Source organism: Ranitomeya variabilis, chromosome 8, assembly GCF_051348905.1.
Source record: "Ranitomeya variabilis isolate aRanVar5 chromosome 8, aRanVar5.hap1, whole genome shotgun sequence".
Classification (NCBI taxonomy): Eukaryota; Metazoa; Chordata; class Amphibia; order Anura; family Dendrobatidae; genus Ranitomeya; species Ranitomeya variabilis.
Genome location: NC_135239.1, coordinates 63,373,600 through 63,386,852, shown reverse-complemented (window position 1 = coordinate 63,386,852; position 13,253 = coordinate 63,373,600). Strand labels below are relative to the sequence as shown.

The following is a 13,253-nucleotide window of genomic DNA, read 5'->3' as shown; positions in this document are numbered from 1 at the left end:
AAACAACAAGTGCTCAAAACAAAACATACCCATAAACCTAATGGGGAATACTAGACGACCCTAGCTCCAGTATCTATAATTGCCCCTTCCTGGCTGCGGAGGTTGACACCCTAGGGGGAACGCTGTGGCGCCCCCGCTCAACGATGGCTTACCCTAGAGGCCCTGATACACCCTACAGCCGCTAGTGAGAGCCTCTACCCACATACCTGAGGATCCTCTATCACTATACAAGGAGCCAGCTGTGCTAGGGAAAAGCTAGATCCCCACTACATGTAAAAACATTGTATGAACACATGGCGAAAAACTGGTCATATATATATATCAATCACTGTATATGACACATGATATCTTGGTATCAGGCCTCCTGATGAGCCCATACAGGCGAAACGCGTTGAGGCACTAAGTAGCAATGGCGAATGGTGCAGTACAGCTGATGCATCGAGAGATGAGTATTGATATATACCACACATTGTGATTTTGTTATGTAGGGTGTCTGTGATATCAGGATCAGATTCACCTACTGGGGACTTGTATCACGGATGTGTGTACCAAGTCGAAGGAAAGAGTAATCCCCTATGGCATATATATATGTGGTGTGCATAGGTGGTTTGGGTATGGCTGCCTTATGGTAGTCAGGTACTAACCATCATATCGAAGTGGCCATATTAAAGTAGCCCTGTCTAATGACAGAGCGGCATCATCCAACTTGTTGTCACCAGTTTTTCGCCATGTGTTCATACAATGTTTTTAAATGTAGTGGGGATCTAGCTTTTCCCTAGCACAGCTGGCTCCTTGTATAGTGATAGAGGATCCTCAGGTCTGTGGGTAGAGGCTCTCACTAGCGGCTGTAGGGTGTATCAGGGCCTCTAGGGTCAGCCATTGTTGAGCGGGGGCGCCACAGCATTCCCCCTAGGGTGTCAACCTCCGCAGCCAGGAAGGGGCAATTATAGGTACTGGAGCTAGGGTCGTCTAGTATTCCCCATTAGGTTTATGGTTATGTTTTGTTTTGAGCACTTGTTGGTTTTTTTGAGTTTTTGTCACTATAGTTTGCCTTGGTTTTAACAATAAAAATTGGTTTTATAGTTAGGGCAATTATTCATGATTTTTGTTGTAGCTCCCCTACTCTACAATTGTTTTTGAGAACATTACAGGTCATATACTATGCCCAATGTCCATGCCAAAAGATTTCCATTGGTATGGCCACGAGAAAATTTAAAATCCAGGTAAGAGAGAACATAAGAGATATTGACAAATCTAAATCCATGAGCAGCGAAGAACCTCTAAAGACCCTACCAAAACATTTCAAAGAATTCCACAATTCGGATTCAAGCAAACTCGTCATGAGGGCCATTGACCAGGTATCAATGGGTCAGAGGGGGTCAGTTATTTACGTATGCTGACTTGATGGAATTAAAATTGCTAACAGTGGTTGTTCCCTGCTTTGTAAGCAGCTATCTTGTACACTTTTGTGGTTTTAACTATGATTAATAAAATTTAATTTGAATCTGACACCTTATGCTGTAGTTCTTTTCTGTGGTAGATACTGAGATGACATAGCAGAAATCTGGTGACAGATTCCTTTTAACATACAAATATACATAAAGCAAAGTCAACCGACCACCCTAAGTATATGCAAGACTCCTGAATTAACCAGATTTCAATGCCAGATCTTTTTATTCTCAGAGAAGATAAGCCATTGCCAAATGGGTTTGGCTGTTACCTAGTCCCCATCCCCATTCTGAATATATGCACACTCAGCCAAACCAAGGCTTGACAGCTATTGAAAGTTTATGAACTTTTCCTTTAGGATAAGTTATGAGTGTGGAACCATAGGTGCTCTTCTACAATCTATAGTGACCCAAGATGAATACACCATGACAAATATGTATGTGACATGGCTATGTTTAATGACAGTACAATAGTGATTTTGTTTATCATTTGTCAACCGCTAAATATCACCACATTCTACAGACTCTGCTAAACTCTGTGTGTACGGGGATATCCTCCTCTTTGTTGTTGTGTTTTTAAAGGAATTTTATTAAGCAAAGTGTTGTCATCAGTTTTGGACTCATTTGTTTTTTACTTAAAGGGGTTATCCACTTTCAAGAAAGTGTGCCCCAAACTGATCAAAATACCTAAGATAACAAACTCAGCAGGTACTCAACCTCTCTGGGTCCGGCACCGGCTCCCTGCACACTTCTCCAGTCCTGGTGGTTTGGCTGCGGCGGTGACATCACGCCAACAGCATATATCACCACTCTTGTCAATCACTGAGTTCGATGCTCATGCACTGCGCTCAGTGGCACATGCCGTTTGCCTTTGTCACTGAGCTCAGTGATTGGCTAAAGATTGTTGCTGTTTACGTGACTTTGCCACTGTAGCCCAAATAATGAGACTGGAGCAGCAGATGGAGAGAAAGAGGTTAAGTACCTGATGAATTTGTTATTTTAGGTATTTTACATAGTTTGAGACCCACTTTCTTGAAACTGGATAACAATCATGAAAAAATGAAAAATCATTTGTTGCAATTCAATTAAATTTCATTAGAAAATTTGAACCTTTTCTTTTCCGCAGCCATACTATATATCGCTCTACATAGTTGGCTTTAGAATGACTTAAATATGAACCTATCAATGAGCTTGTACTAATGGAAGGGGTTGGAAAGTTATATTTTCTTTCTCCTAGATTTCTTTAATCTGATTTATGACCATTTTGAATGTAATTGTTTAATTAGAAAGACAACCAAGGAGCCCAAACCCTTTACTTATAACATTTTTATGAAGACCTAAGTCAGTTGACTACAAAGGACTCAAATGAACTTGAGTTTAAATGGTGCACAAATGGAAAGCCTCACTACCATCACAACATCAAGAGAGATTAGCAGTTAAAGAATTACAGAGTAATAAAGACCTTTTGATCCGGCAAGTAGATAAGGGGGAGGCTATAGTTCTATTGAATGCAGGACTTTATGAATTATTGAACCTGAACATGTTAAGAGATCCGAATATCTATCAGGAGTTACATTTTAATCCAACAGGAAACTGTAGTATTAAATTGGGTTTATTACTTAAAGAGGGCCATTCCACGAGCGTACTCAATGATAAAAAGGTTGAAAATCTTAAGGTAGAATGCCCAGTAGTACCTATTTTTCATTCCTTACCCAAGGTACATAAAGAAGTGTTTCCACTCTTACTAAGACCTATAGTTGCAGGAATTTGGTAGTTTAAGTGAAGCTCTTGGGTAGATTTGCATCTCCTTCCTCTCGTCAGGAGTCTTCCCAAGTATCTGAGAAACACCAAACATATTATTTCCTCAATGGATGGTAGAGCGTGGCCCAAGGGGTCAATATGGCTAAGTTGTGATGTAGTCAGTCTTTACCTCTGTATAACTCATGAGAAAGCATGTGCAGTCTTACAAAGACATTTGAAATCATACAGTAAATACACAATGGCCACGCAAGAATTTATTGTTATGGGGGTGGAATACTTGATACAGAACAATTATTTTTTGTTTAATAATACTTTATTTTTCCAAAGACAGGGCGCCTCCATAGTACCAGGCTTCTTACCGTCACTAGCAAATATTTACCGTACATGTTTTTCTGGGAAGAATGATACATATTTTTGTATGGTATTCCTTTTTCCTCCCATATCAGGTGGATTGGTCATTTCATTGATGACCTCCTCCTGATATGTAAGGGGGATTCCATCTTGGCTACTGATTTTGGTACCTATCTAAATAATAATCCATTTGTAAAGAAAGAGTGGGATGGAGATCACCTCCCTGACATGGTAAAGTAACTCTTTCTAAGCCTGCAAATCGTAACCCTTCTGGGTTGCCCCATAGCATTCCCTTAAGTGGTTAATCAAACGTGGAACCCACTTCCTGAATGGATAGAATTAGAATGTTCTCTGAACCTGACAAAAAGAAGATGGATAGTTTTGCCCATATAAAAGAATCTATGTGGACAAAATATCATGTAAACCACATACCTACTTCTACAGGAAATAAAATCACAATTCATAGTCCCCAATTCAAACAAATTAAACTCATAATCAGTAAACATCTACCTATTTTATACTGGGAGGAGAAATTTGAACACATTTTACTACATCCAGTTAGGTTTTCAGGCAGAAGAGCACCTATTCTAGGTCATGTTTTATCCCCTAGTTTGTATCTCTACAAGATGTTGAATAGAGATAGCGAACCCGAAAAGTAAAGTTCAGCATCCGTACCAAACACCTACTGTTCGGGCACAGACACCGAACACGGACTTCACCACAAAGTCTGTGTTACTGTTCGGGTTCGGCTGCCTGTACACTGGGTGTTTGTCATGCTGTCATATGCATGGCAGTGTGGCAAACATCACTTCTGTTCGGCGGTGAAATCATCCCCACCGGTCAGAGAGCAGCGGTTCCCACACTGTCAAAAGACAACGTAAGCACTCGGCTGTGATCAGAGGTATAAAGTTTACCTCCAGTGACTGGTGTCAGCTGATAGGACAACTGCTCCCATCATCCGACACCTGTTGCTGCTAATAACAGTGAGAGCAGGAGCAGCTGATATGAGTATTCATTACCCGGCTCCTGCACTGTAAAAAAAATTTGTAAAAAACCCCGCTGTGGGTTCCCCTGTATTTTTGTTAAGCAGCCAGGCAAAACTCACAGCTGGGGACTGCGACCCTCATCTGTCAGCTTCAACAAGGCTAGTTATCAAGAATAGAGGGGTCCCCATGCCATATTTTTTAATTATTTAAATAATGTTTGACAACCAGCCTTGCTAAAGCTTACAGCTGGGGGCTTTTCTGAGGCCAAGGATACTGTCCCCACCAGCCTAAAAATAGCAGCCTGCAGCTGTCCAGAAAAGGCACATCTATTGGATGCACCAATTCTGGCACTTTGCCCAGCTCTTCACACTTGCCCTGCGGCGGTGGCAAGTGGGGTTAATATTTGTGGGGTTGATGTCACCTTTGTATTCTCAGGTGACATCAAGCCCATGGCTTGGTAGTGGAGAGGTGTCTATAAGACACCTCTCCACTACTAATCTTATAGTTACATGGTAAATAAAGACACAGCCAGAATAAAGTCCTTTGTTAGAGATAAAACAAAGCACAGTTTTCCTTTTTTATTTAAAAATACCAAACACAGTTATACTCACCTAATACCTATTCCACCGAAGCCCATTCTCCTGTAATAACACTAAAATGAAAAAACAACAATATCCCTCACCTATCTACCGTACTGTCCCACGCCGTAATCCATGTCTGGGGGAGAAATAGTTTTCAACCTGGACGGTGCCAAGATGCGTCCGTCCAGGCTGAGAACCACTGGTGAATGAGCTGCTACGAGTGCAGACTCAGTGACTGGCGGTGACATCATCGAGGTTACCTCCGGTCACTGAGGCTGCGTTCCAGGCCTCAATGCTATGCAGCATATGTAATATGTAAAAAAGTTTGTAAAATGACAGTTACACTTTCAACAGGCCAATTTTGGTCCGTTAACGAGCGTGGATCGATTATATTAAAAAAAGTAGATCGATTATATTAAAATAAGTAGGATAAGATCTGTATTACCCTGGTGCAGCCACTGAATAATGTGCACATACACATGGGTGCAAGTTGTCGGACCCCCTTGAAAGAAGGAGGCCTCCTGATCCTTCTCTGTGGGTCAGTTGCTATTTCCTGGACATTACTTCAAGTCTTTTTTTATTTTTTTGTCTAAGCCAAAGGGTGAGTCCAGATACAAAAGACAGGGTGAAAAATATTCGCGCCATGGATTTTTCTTGATATCTTTGTCATTGTGGTTTGATCATTGTGTTGGACAACTGTCTTATCCACTAAATTTAACATACCTCTCATAACTCTCTGACTTCATAAGTTTGACCAATGGCTACAACTTGCATACTCTTCTGTGTGATTAAGCTCGGTACCATTCAGGCATTTCAAAGCACTTGGAGATCCAACCTTTGAGGTTCAAACCTCCTTGAGAGGTTCCCTGGTGAAGAACTGGAGGATCCATTTGATTCCACACATTAGTTTAGTTGTCATCAACCTGTGACTTATGTTATTATTATTATTATTTATTATTATAGTGCCATTTATTCCATGGCGCTTTACATGTGAGGAGGGGTATACATAATAAAAACAGGTACAATAATCTTGAACAATACAAGTCACAACTGGTACAGGAGGAAAGAGGACCCTGCCCGTGAGGGCTCACAATCTTCAAGGGATGGGTAAGGATACAGTAGGTGAGGATAGAGCTGGTCGTGCAGTGGTTTGGTCGATCGGTGGGTACTGCAGGTTGTAGGCTTGCCGGAAGAGGTAGGTCTTCAGGTTCTTTTTGAAGGTTTCCATGGTAGGTGAGAGTCTGATATGTTGTGGTAGAGAGTTCCAGAGTAGGGGTGATGCGTGAGAGAAATCTTGTATGCCATTGTGGGAAGAGGAGATAAGAGGGGAGTAGAGAAGGAGATCTTGTGAGGATCAGAGGTTGCATGCAGGAAAGTACAGGGAGACGAGGTCACAGATGTATGGAGGAGACAGGTTGTGGATGGCTTTGTATGTCATGGTTAGGCTTTTGTACTGGAGTCTCTGGGTAATGGGGAGCCAGTGAAGGGATTGACAGAGGGGAGAGGCTGGGGAATAGCGGTGGGACAAGTGGATTAATCGGGCAGCAGAGTTTAGAATAGATTGGAGGGGTGCGAGAGTGTTAGAGGGGAGGCCACAGAGCAGGAGGTTACAGTAGTCGAGGTGAAAGATAATGAGGGCATGGACTAGGGTTTTTGCAGATTCTTGGTTTAGGAATGTACGGATCCATGAAATATTTTTGAGTTGAAGGCGGCAGGAAGTGGAAAGGGCTTGGATATGTGGTTTGAAGGAGAGATCAGTGTCAAGGATTACCCCGAGACAGCGAGCTAGTGGGACTGGGGAGAGTGGGCAGCCGTTTACTGTAATGGAAAGGTTCGTTGGGGGGGGTCGCATGAGGTTACGTTAACAGCTTACTTATCTGTTCCCAAGTAGAGCTGAGCGAATTTGTTCGGATTTGGGTCCAAATATGATCGGCATCGAATATTGTTTTTGCAATATTCATCGAACACATACGTACGTCATTAGAGTCAATGGGAGTAGAAAGTGCCGAATATGTTCGGAACTGATCATCAAACATACATTTGGCACGAATAGTGTTCGAGTATGGCAAATTCAGATTCGGTGACCAAATTCGAACAAATTCGCTCAACTCTATTCCCAAGTCAGTAAGAAATCTCAACTATCCAATCATTGCTCTAAATTATCCCAAGTATGCAAAGACAACTAATCAATTGTGTTAATCCCAATCATTTCCTTGAAGTTGTGAGGTCAGTTCTGTGGCTGAAAACTTTATGGCACATCTATTGCGCATAATTTCTAATATGTAACAAAGTTCAATTGATAAGACAGTGTTATATCTTTCAAGAAACTGATTTCAACATCCGGCTGTGTAAGATGTAAGATGGCTCTCCGTCATGTGCTGGGGTCACTATTAATCTCTTATTTGTTTAATACTAGTGGAGGGTCTTTGGTAAAGGTTAACGATGGAGGATATGAAGATATCGTGTTTGCGATCAATCCAGAAGTGAAAGAAGATATCAGAATTATTGAGGAAATTCAGGTAGGACAATAGTGCTAAATGTGTGAGAAATCTAGTGAAGTATACAAAAATATTTTATGTTAATAGACACAAGACAACTTATTTTTAATTATTATTTCTACTACTTTTAGCTGAAGAATAATGTGGTTTTCTGATAGAATTTTAGTATGATAAGCAGGAGAATCGTTAGCAGAGGGTGAGGGGCACCAGTAGCCACTGGGGTTGACCAGCATATTAGACACATTTACAGAAAAGCCTGGCTACAATACTGAATGCTCTATTCTATTGTATGTTGGGAATTTATGGCCACATCTAATCACACAAAAACACTGTTTTCGGTGGTCGCAGAGGCAATGAATATAGTAGAGGTCAAGCATGCACATCTATTCGCTCCATTCAAGACAAGGTTCTGCAAAGCCTGACATTAGGGTTCTAGAGCCTTGTACTTGGGATTACTAGGGTCCCAGTATTTGACTACCAGCAATCAGTAAGTTATCCCCTATCCTTTTGCTATAGTAGAGTCAATTGATAAAGTTCAGTTGAGAATGTTGACTAATATTTCAAAGCAGGATCCATGAATAAAGGCTCCTGTGCTGCATAGTAAAAGACATGGAAAACTTTACATGGTTTTACTGTGAATTGCAGTGTGTTTTTTAGCTCAGCAACTCATATAGGGGAAACAGATGTCACACGGTCAACACAGTCGAAAATGGCATCTCAAAACAATGAGAATTTGAGATAAAACTGCATGGTATACTACTCCCTGCATGTATGTAGATTTGGGGAACTTTGCTGATAATGGCGTACTGCAGATATACCCTATTCTTTTGAATAAGTGTGATTATGCAGTAGCTGTCCACAACCACTGTACAGTTGACGTAGATGTGCTGTTCCACTTCTCAACTTTAGGGACAGTTGATTGGGAGAGATTCCGGGTGTCACACTCCCACTGATCTGATATTGATGACCTATCCTAGGGATAAGCCTGGATAACTCCTTTAATTTTTTGTCATTAAAGAATAATGGTTTCATTTCACATCTTTTGGGTACAGTGGTTTGATGACTGCAGTATAGGCTAGAGGGAACTATTACTTTTGTCAGTTCCTAATTATTGTGAATAATACCGAATACCTGTACATTCTGGGATGCAATCACCATTGTGAGTCGCCCGCCAGGGCCGTGGGGTACTCGGTACCGGGTCTGATACTTAAAGGTTAAAGGGACTGTCACATTGGCAGCGACCTGGTCCATGGCCCTGGGCACTCAAGTAAAAGGGGAAAGGTCTTAAAGGGGTTTGGAATAAAGTTTGTGTTTGTGACGCCACCTGTGGTTTTCGGTCAGAGGGGACCGATGCTGCTTAAAGGGGTCCTCTGGGGCAATGTTACTGCAGCAAAGATGGTAACGCTTCCCACAGATGAAGCGGGGTCCCAAGGGTTGTGAGTGAAGGTGTCAACTATTTACAAGAAAGTTTGTGGACCATTCACTGTCCATATCCTCAGTGTCTTTTCAAATATTCAAATAAACAAACTTTTAAAGCAGAAACCTTGCCAGGTTAACTTTTAACATTCAAACTTCAAGAATTATAGCATTCAGTAGTCATTGGAACATTCAGGAACTGTCTATTTCCTTTGCCAGGGTAGCTCCTGGTAACTGCTACTCCCTGACTGGCCTGGAGAGCTGTCCATACCTTTTCAGCTGTATGACTGATCTCCAAGGCAGATCAATTTTAACACTGCCTGATTGCGGTGAGCTGTGGCTGTGCAGTACGGAGATGGTGGGATTTTGTAAATGTGCGTGATGTCTGCAGACAGCTTCATTTCAACGCCCCAAATTTACAGTGGAGGATATGGCTTGATGTATCACGTTTAGCAGCAGAATTTTTTTTTTTTAATGTGCATGAGCTCTGCAGACAGCTTCATTTCACAGCCCCAAAATTACAATGTGGAATATGGCAGGCTACAGGACACTAGCTAGCTAAACTATCTGACTGATAAACAACCACCTAGCTAACATCCTAAAATCTAGCATCAAACAGTCCCAGCATCAAAAGCAGCTTCTCTGCGCTGTTACAGTGTCAAAATGGCGCAAAAACAAGATGTCCGCTATTTATATGGAGAGGAACATGTGATTTCAGCAGCCAATGACAAAAGACGTTGTGTCAGGACATTGTGGTTGCTTCCTGCTTGGCTAGATGCAATGTGCACACAGAAAGTTAGAAGAAAAAAAATAAATTACAGTTTACAAGCATGCCACGCAAACCGTCCCCCCTCATCAAACACGTGCCCTACGCTCATACCATTATCATAGCCAAAGAGCTGAAAATTCTTTAGTGGCAACGCAAATATTTTCCCTCACTTTTTACTGAATATTTCCGATTTTATTACATTTTGTTCGTGTTTCCGATCACGAATCCGAATGTGCCATATTTGTTCCAAATTTATGTTTGGCGATCGCTTTTCAAACAATTTCGCTCATCGCGAATAGTGATCAAAAGAAACAAAACTCTTGAGAGTCATCATTAGATTGTATCTGATTTTGTCTTTCGGTTTAAGTAAAGCTTCCACTGATTCTAAAGATATTGTGATTGTGAATAGTATTTTCAATTAAACTTTTAGTCAAATAGTGGTTATCTAGATGATATTCTGAGCTATGCTTCAGACTATACTTCTCACATTAATCATGGAAACATTGTTCATTACAAATTACATTGAAATATTTTTGTCAAAATAGATAAATGTATTTTCTGTGAACAAAAAGCTAATTTTTAGGGTATATACAGTACCGTCTTCCAAGTGTTTCTGGACTAAGCTAAATATAAATAGATTCCTATTCATTTGTATGAGAATACCAAACCACACTTCACTGAAAGCAGCGAGCATCAGGGCCCCAATATTGAAGTAGATGTGAACATGCCATAAACGTAAAAGATGAGAATATCCTTCTAATCCTTTAAAATGCAGGTTTTTTAATGGGTTATGTAAATATAGATTTTCACAGCAATATTGGAAATTTATTTTGGCCTTATTTTTTCTTTCATTTTCTTTCTAATATACATTTATAATATGTATTGTGAATGTGCCATAAATGTACGAGATGAGAGCCACCTCTTAATGTTGAGCATAATCATTTCCTCCTTACAGCCATTCTGAATTTCTTTCTTGAACTTGATGGATTTTGAACTTTCTTATGACTCTCTTATGAGTCATATGGATGATGGTGTTATGAAATATATTACTAGGAAATAAAGAATTTAAAAAAACTGCTTAACTAGAAGAAAAAAAAAGAGACATTTATTTAGAAATTATGGTTTCTGTAATATACATTCTTAACCCATTACTTGCCAAATTAAAATTTTTACAAGTACGGATGTTTCAGAAAAGGGCGTCCCAATATTCAATTAAAAATGACAATGACTTGATGTTAGGAGTCGAGTTTCCTCTGCTACACAGGGGAAATCTCGATCCGTGTCTGCTGCGGTCTCCCATTCCTTATCGGCCGCAGTGGAGCCTGCTCAGCGGAGACGTCGGTCCCAGCGTCTCACTGTGACTGATACTGTGCAAAGGGTTACTGCTGCCTCTCCAGGCTCTGCTGTTGTACCCTGCACTGATCTGCGGCGAGCAGGCTTTTCTGGGACTAAGTCCTGCTTTGCATACACTGAGCATGCCCAGGGTAAGATCTCTCAGTGGAGATCAAGGGTCACATGCTCAGGTACTGCAGCCAAATCTATTGGTCCTTCTAGGAAGGTCCTGTAGGTGCGCAGGCTCTGTATCAGCCTCTCATTGGTCCTTCTAGGAAGGTCCTGTACGTGCTGCAACTATTTAAGGCTCGCATGGCCACACGGCCATGCGCTAGTACCTTCCTAAGTTATGTGCTTTGCGCCAGTGTGGTCATGTGTTTGTATGTGTTCAGGGACCCGGCTGAAATAAGCCCCTAGAATGCTGGCACCTCCGGCGAGGAGATTGTGTTTGTGTGTATTCAGAGACCTGGCTGAAATAAGCCCCTAGAACGCTGGCACCTCGGGCGAGGAGTTTTGTGTGCATGCATGACCACTGACTGCTCTCGTTTGGGTAGTTAGCCTGTGCCTCTGTGAAAGTCTAACAGGGCACAGAGCTTTGCTTTCTCAGACGCTCTGTGAAGCTAACAGAGCTGGTTCATACTGCCATATAGTGCCGCCAATTACTTAGCAGCAGGTTCTTTCCTGCACAGTGGATCCCGGGTTGTGAACGCACCAATCCCATCTAATAAATATATTCAGTGCGTTCCGCCAACCCTAACAGTGTACTAGCGCCAGGATCTGGCTAAGTAATGGCGGATGAACAGCAATTGCAGGGGTACATCGGCGGTGGATGTTACTGCAATAGCTGTTCAGGCTGCTAGCGTGGCTGCAGCAGCTTTACCCACTGCCACCTCTGTTCCGACCTTATCTCACCTCCTATTGCCTGAGAGATACTCTGGGGACAGTAAGTCCTGTAGGGGTTTCGTGAGCCAGTGTGGTATACACCTCGAGCTCCTGGCTGCACGTTTTCCCACAGAGCGGGCAAAGGTGGGATTCATAATCTCTCTCTTGTCGGACAGGGCGTTGGAGTGGGCTACGCCGCTGTGGGAGCGCAATGATCATGTGGTGCCGAGTGTTCCTCGGTTTCTGGACACTCTGAAACAGGTCTTTGTAGGACCTCAAGTCACCCATGATACAGCGCTCCAACTGCTGGCTTTGACTCAGGGTTCAACCACGGTCAGTCATTTTGCGGTTCTCTTCCGGACATTAGCGTCTGACTTGGAATGGCCGGATAAAACCCTCATTCCCGTATTTTGGAGGGGGCTGGCTGACCATGTGAAGGACGCTTTGGATACTAGGGAGATTCCTGCCACACTGGAGGAGCTCATAGCTGTATCAACTCGCATATACCTTCGTTTTCACGAGCGAAGGTTGGAGCGAGCCCAGTGTAGGCAGAGGTTTTGGCTGGCTCCCACCTTCGCCAGACCTCTGGAATCTCCAGTCCAGGCGTCCGAGTCACATGAGGCCATAGAGGTGACACGAGCGGGATCCAAGTCCCAGTCCGCACATAAGGTCTGTCATGTTTGCCGGCAGTCAGGACATCTTGCCTCCAAGTGTCCTCAGCGGTCGGGGAAAGGTCAGCCTCTAGTGGCAGTTGGAGGAGGTACACTAGACACGGCGACGTTTGCCTCAAAGTTGTCCTTCAAGGGGACAATTACCTTAGGCCCATCCAATCTTATGGTAGAGCTATGCGTGGACTCTGGGGCGGAGGGTAATTTTATGTAATCCGCTTTCGCCCAGCATCACGCAATACCCCTGGTTATGCTCGACAAACCAGTAACCGTTCGAGTGGTAAATGGGTCGACACTACCTTCACAGATTACCCACTAAACCATTCCTATCACGCTTTCTGTGTCTCATCACATCAGGAGATTATCTCCTTATTAGTCATTCCTGAGGGAATTGATGAGGTCCTGTTGAGGATACCATGGCTATGCTATCATTCTCCTCATATAGAGTGGTCCTCAGGGAGAATTTTGGGATGGAGTAAATCCTGCGAGGGTAGATGTCAGAGGGAGTGCGTTCAGGTTGCTACAACACAGGTACCTGCAGATCTTTCCTCTCTCCCCAAG

The 13,253-nt window shown here is 42.6% G+C and overlaps 1 protein-coding gene across 1 annotated transcript in view; it reads left to right on the top strand.

The window, feature by feature from the left end:
- The first annotated feature begins 7,460 nt into the window (after positions 1-7,460).
- LOC143788544 (calcium-activated chloride channel regulator 1-like) overlaps positions 7,461-13,253 on the top strand; it is a 70,144-nt gene continuing 64,351 nt past the window's right edge. The window contains exon 1 of the mRNA XM_077278279.1: positions 7,461-7,646. Coding sequence (XP_077134394.1) covers positions 7,488-7,646 — 159 coding nt within the window. The 5' untranslated portion in view covers positions 7,461-7,487. The remainder of the gene's footprint in view (positions 7,647-13,253) is intronic.